The sequence below is a fragment of the Arachis ipaensis genome, chromosome B04 (genome assembly GCF_000816755.2).
Source record: "Arachis ipaensis cultivar K30076 chromosome B04, Araip1.1, whole genome shotgun sequence".
Classification (NCBI taxonomy): domain Eukaryota; kingdom Viridiplantae; phylum Streptophyta; class Magnoliopsida; order Fabales; family Fabaceae; genus Arachis; species Arachis ipaensis.
Genome location: NC_029788.2, coordinates 29,828,655 through 29,834,421, shown reverse-complemented (window position 1 = coordinate 29,834,421; position 5,767 = coordinate 29,828,655). Strand labels below are relative to the sequence as shown.

The 5,767-nt window shown below is 37.4% G+C and overlaps 1 protein-coding gene across 1 annotated transcript; it reads left to right on the top strand.

Moving 5' to 3' along the window:
* Nucleotides 2,170-3,093, top strand: LOC110271479 (serine/threonine-protein phosphatase 7 long form homolog). Its single transcript, XM_021122412.1, has 4 exons — nucleotides 2,170-2,283; nucleotides 2,360-2,700; nucleotides 2,790-2,877; nucleotides 2,974-3,093. Exons 1-4 carry the CDS (start codon nucleotides 2,170-2,172, stop codon nucleotides 3,091-3,093), a joined length of 663 nt encoding a protein of 220 aa, XP_020978071.1.

Here is a 5,767-nt window from a genome sequence, read left to right as displayed (position 1 = left end):
TATTTATCAGCTATTAATAAAAGATTTTAAATATTTTTATTTAATGAATATAAAATAAAAATCTCCTTAAAAACTTAAATTTTTTATATTTTCAATAAAAACTTCATTAATTTATAAAGTTAACATGTGCAAAGGACATAAAATAGATAAATTCTAATATTAATAATAATGATTATTCACAAATTTGAGTTTCATTTAAAAATATGTTATTGACTAATAGATTGTTATATGTATAAAATGATATTTAAACTTTCGACTCTTATTCAAGTAGATAATAACCACTCAACAAATTTAAATTAGTTTGTAGCCTATATAATTAAAGATATACATTACACATGTCATCCAATAAGATAAATTCCTTTTTTGCTATATTTTAATTATTGCACTGTACTTTGCTTGAATCACAATAGATTTTATTTATGTATATAATAATTTATTGATCAACCACTAACTTTTAAATAAAATTTACATCCGAAATAAAGTCATTGAACTATCAAAATAAAAGATAATGTGGACAATAAAAAAATACTTCAACCTTAATATATGTAATTAAAGCTAGATCCTGACAATAAACATGAATCTCAGTAATATATATTTACACCATATTAGCTGGATCTTAAAACATGTCAGAACATGTCCCCGAGTGGCTCCATATATATATATGCGCCTTAATTTTTATTTATTCATTACTATTTTTTTTTGTTAATGTTTTCCATGGATATAGCATTATAGCAAGGTAGCTCATCGCTCCTTCTCCACATAAAAACCTAGGAAAGAGGGGCTCTATGGTTAGCCTTTTCAAACTTTCCGAGATATCGTTGTCGTTAATGTAGTTATTGCAGTTGTCAAATAGAATAGTAGAATAGTACTACCTACACTACTGTTGTTCTTGTTCTTATTATAGAGTAGCAACTTCTAATTAATAATTAAGTAGCTAGCTTTATAGGCAAAGTATAGGCGTGATCCAAAGGATATAAATACCCTGAAAGTGAAAGTGCTTTATTTCTTCCAAGATGTTTAATATATGTTAGTGGTTTTGGTAATAACAGTATTAAAAGGACATTATTTAAGGGCTTGTTTATTTAAATAAAATAAAAAGTCTAATATTATCATATTCTTCTAAATCAATTTTTAAAATGTAATGAATCTTTTATTTTTATTAATATATAAATCATTTNGATGCATGAAAATAAAAAAAAAATACATAAATCGTCATAGGATATTGAATTTTTAAAAAATAAACATAAATCGTCTCAGAACAAGCAGGTTTACACGTATTTGTCTTAAAACACATTAGGGTTGGACGATTTATGTGCATCCCAAAACACACAGCAGCCAAACACGATTTTTGTACAACAAGCTAATGCACAATAGGCTGTGACGATTTATGCATATAATCAAACCCTCAATAACTTCCCCATTGATGGCGAGGAGGTCTTGGAGAGAAGGAAAGTTAGAAAAGAAGATGGTCTACGGCGGAGGAAGAAGAATTCTTGGGGTCAACAACGGAACAAGGCACGACCAAGTGAGTACTGGTGCACGGCGCAGCTATAGGCGGAGGGCGGCGACGGCAGCAACGAATCGTGGTGGAAGAAGCGTCAGTGGGTGGCGGAAGGGGGAAGATCGTGGTGGGGCCAGGCAGGCAGGGGGATAAGCAGTTTTGATGAAAGATGGCGGAGAACAAGAGAGACATGTACTGATTGAACGATATTGCGCACGGCGAGATTTATCAATAAAGAAGACAGTTGTCAAACTTGTTTTTAATCTATATAGTTGATGGCAGTAATATATTAAGTTATCTTACTGTAGTTATCTTAATGTAGACTATATAGTTTGTGAATTAGTTATTTGTTAATATTTTAGGCTTAAAATGCTTAGGAATGTTGTGGTGGTTGTAGGGTTAGGGGTGGTTTCACTTTATATATATGTTTTTGATGTTATTATGCATTATTGAGTTGTGACTGTATTTTCTTGTGTTATCAGTCAACTCGATGTGTTAGGAGCATTCATAGGCAACAGAAGATGATGATGTATGATTGTATAATGCTGTACCTAGATAGTGCCAGATTATTACATGTTGCAAGGCTGAATGATTATTGGTTTAAGCTTGATGAGCCACTGATTAGTGCATTAATGGAGTGATGGCGTCCCGAGACCAACACGTTTCACATGCCTTTTAGGAAAGTGGCATATCAGTTCGGTTTCCCTGTTGATGAATTTGTAGTTAGTGGATGTCTCAGTGACTTTGAGCAGTTAATGGAGGGGGAAGCCTGCGTGGGTCTGGTACGAAGAGTTGTTTGGTGAACTTCCACCTGACGATTGTATTGATGAATTCACCGTGTCGTTTTCTTGGTTTCAGAACAAGTTTAGAGTCAAGCCAGCTAATGCACCAGAGGCCACGATACAGGTTTATGCACGTGGCTACATTATGATGTTGTCCACGATACTTTTCGCAGACAAGTCTCGTACTAGAGTTCATTCACGGTGGCTTCCCTATGTTACGGACCTCGACAGACTCGGCAAGTATAGCTGGGGTTCGGCCATTTTGTCCTGGTTGTATAGGTGTCTCTGCAGAGTTTTTAACCAGAATGTTAAGAACCTAGTTGGGCCACTAACATTGCTGCAGTCTTGGATATTTTTGTGTTTTCCCACATTCAACCCTAGAGGGTTTGACACCATTCTTTGGCCGTTTGGATCGAGGTGAGTATGTTTCATAAATGAGGTATATAGTGCACTAGTTCATATACTTTTTTTTTAAAGTTTAATGCTTATCATTATGAATCTTCCAGGTGGAGTAGGTACCTACCATCATCAGATGAGAAGGGTCCTCGGGTCATCGATACTCTACATAGACTAGACAGGTTGAGTGTAGATGATGTAAGTATAAGCTTCCATTACTTGCTTTCGATTATACTGGTTCCTTGTTTAAGTTTATGCTATAATACTTGAATCTGATTAATTATCATGTTGCAGTTTATTTGGATGCTGTACAATGCTTTTGAGGTTATCCAAGTAGTCCATCTTGATATCCTCAGGCATGAGCACACTATTATGGAAGTCGACTACTGCGTTGATTTACTTTGCGTCAATTGAATGACATTAGGTTGACAGAGTTCTACCTCAGCTTGTAGGAGTTCAGCACATCCCCGATCCAGCCATCAATATTGACTTTCTGTTGTCGAAGGATGGTCGAGAACCGACCCGATGGTTCCCTGAAATATTCGTTACATGGCATGAGTATTGGGACCAAAGACATCAGAGCATGCTCGCATTTCAGTTGGTGCGTGCCAGATCCTCGACCTTCAACTGAGTATCCTGAGTGGTGGTATAGGATAACCCGTAGATTTCTTTCACATGATCGGGGTCTAGTTGACCCTTGCTTGGCTGGGTTTCCTGCAGATGCTCATGTTCGGAGTTATTTTGTTGTGTCAGCTAGACAACAAGGACCAAACGTCACAGACAATCAGCGTATGACTACTCGTGAACATGTTGGCACCCGATACAACCAGCCTATGGCAGGGGGTTCGATGATGTATTGGGGTTAGATAAGGAACAGGACGTCAATAATGATGACAATGAGGGAAGTCAGAGTCATCGAGGAGGTTGGGAACATGGTGTAGGTAGGTCCGGTTGGGGTTGGCGTGGTGGTAGCTCTGGTTGGAGAGGTGGTGCGGGTGGCTCTAGTTGGAGAGAGGACAGAGGTGGCCCTGGGTGGGGAGGGGGTAGAGGTGCCAGTGGTTATGGAGGTTCTATAGGTGGAGGAGTTGGGGGCTCTAGAGGGCAGAGTGGTGGTGGAGGAGTTGAGTGTTCCGGTGTTGCTGGTGGTGGTTTCGAATCTGACCCATCATCGCCTATAGCCTTGGCGAGTGGATATCTATCTCTGACATCCATGAATGCCAATGCACCATCCAATACAGGTGCTATTCTTATTGCAACTGCAAGCTCCCCGAAGGTACACACATCACCCAAGTCATCTGCATTATCTGCCTGAACGGGTAAATCTGCTGCAAATGATGAAAATGAAACATGGGCAGTAATCTCATGCCCAGTTAGAATGGCGCTAGAATTTCCTTTTATCACGCCAGTTGGGAAATTTGGAGCAAATCCACCAGAGTTATCCTATATATCAACCATTCTCGCAAACAATTCCATAGCGCCCAAATATGAAAATCTAGCTTGACTGTGAAATATAACTCACATGTCGTCATCGCCTAGAATCTCATATTTTTCAAACTTAACATAACCTTACCTGAGCGAAATAGGAATAAAAAAATACTTGCTTTACACATTTTTTTGTCGCACTTTTCTAACTTCTGTATACTATTTTTTAAATCCATCAAACTCATTGACAGATTTACAAACACACCAATCTACTTTTTACTAGAGAATGTAACACCCTCACTTGTGTTTTTATTATTTTTTTCTTAGTGATGAACTAGCAAAAACACACTCTCAACCATCTCTCCCAAAACTTTCAATTCATGTATGGCTCGTTATACACCATACTCGTTTATTTATAGGCTCATTGTCTTCATAAATCATTCCGGGATCTTGAGTTTGAAGGTAAATCGTCCCAAGGTGTTGTGGGTTAAGAGAAAAAAGCATAAATTATCACAGGTTGGGATGATTTACGTTCATTTTGGAAAGCTCAGTATCTTGAGACAATTTATATGTATTTTTTGAAAACTTTCATGCATAGATTGTCCTATGGTGTAGCATTTAATATATTATCTAATATACACATTCTTAAGACAATTTATATATTAATAGAAATAGAAAATTTATGTTTTAAAAATTGGTTTAGGAGAATCTGATAATATTGGGCTCTCTTTCTTTTACAATCTATAAAACATGAAGGAGATTGATGCTTCAACAGCCTCTTTGCTATGTGATAAACCAGATTTGCATGTCTCTGATTCAGTTCCTCATTAAAAAGAATGCTCTTTGACTAGGAAGCACTGTCCAAGTTGATGAACTTCTTCAGAGAACTATTCTCAGAACATACACCTCAAGAACACTGGTGATCTCTCATTGGCTTCTGAATGATGAGAAATCTTCTTTTGTATCTCCTTGCATGTTGCTGAGTTGCTCTCTCCTAGGTCAACTCTCGAGCTGTGTGCTTCACCAACTCACCAAATCACCTTTTTCCAGTTAATCCTCAAATTAGAAAATTTGGTTTTGACCTTCTTTGTTGACCGAAAGCCACAGGATAGTAGAAACAAATATTTTCAATGGTAAACCCAAATCTTAGCCATTGAAACACCACTTGGTCCCCAAGACACATTTTTTACCATAGATTCACAGCAGTGTTGAACAGAGATCACCTTTTCCATGTATCCCAATATGGAGTGGTAGAGAGTTGAAGATGAAGAGAAGAAAATGATATGCGTGTAGAAAGAAATAAAATTACCTTTAGCTTCTGACCTCTTCTTAATACAGATTGATGTGGGTGATTAGACTTCAACCTTTTTGCTAAACCTCCTCTTTCTTGCTTCTTTGGTGAATAGCTTAGGAACTAACCTCTCTCTCACTTCTCTGATTTCTGACCAAGAGGAAAAAAGGTGAACGTTGCTTTTGGTGAAAGCAAATTGGAGGGATTTGAATGAGAGATGCAATCGGGCTTGGATCGGTTATCATTTATGCAACCCGTTTGCTTTCTATTCATCACCTTTGGGCTTCTATTGTTTTTGTGGCCCACTAGAATAGATTCAGCTTGCTTTATGTTGGGCTATTGTTGATTTGTAGCCTACCAGCCTTGTTTTTATTT

Excerpts from the sequence above, each read along its gene's own strand:
- LOC110271479 (XM_021122412.1), top strand. The coding sequence starts at position 2,170 with ATGCCTTTTAGGAAAGTGGCATATCAGTTCGGTTTCCCTGTTGATGAA. Across the intron at positions 2,284-2,359 it reads GGGAAGCCTGCGTGGGTCTG|AACAAGTTTAGAGTCAAGCC; the intron begins GTACGAAGAGTT and ends TCTTGGTTTCAG. Across the intron at positions 2,878-2,973 it reads ACAGGTTGAGTGTAGATGAT|TTTATTTGGATGCTGTACAA; the intron begins GTAAGTATAAGC and ends ATCATGTTGCAG.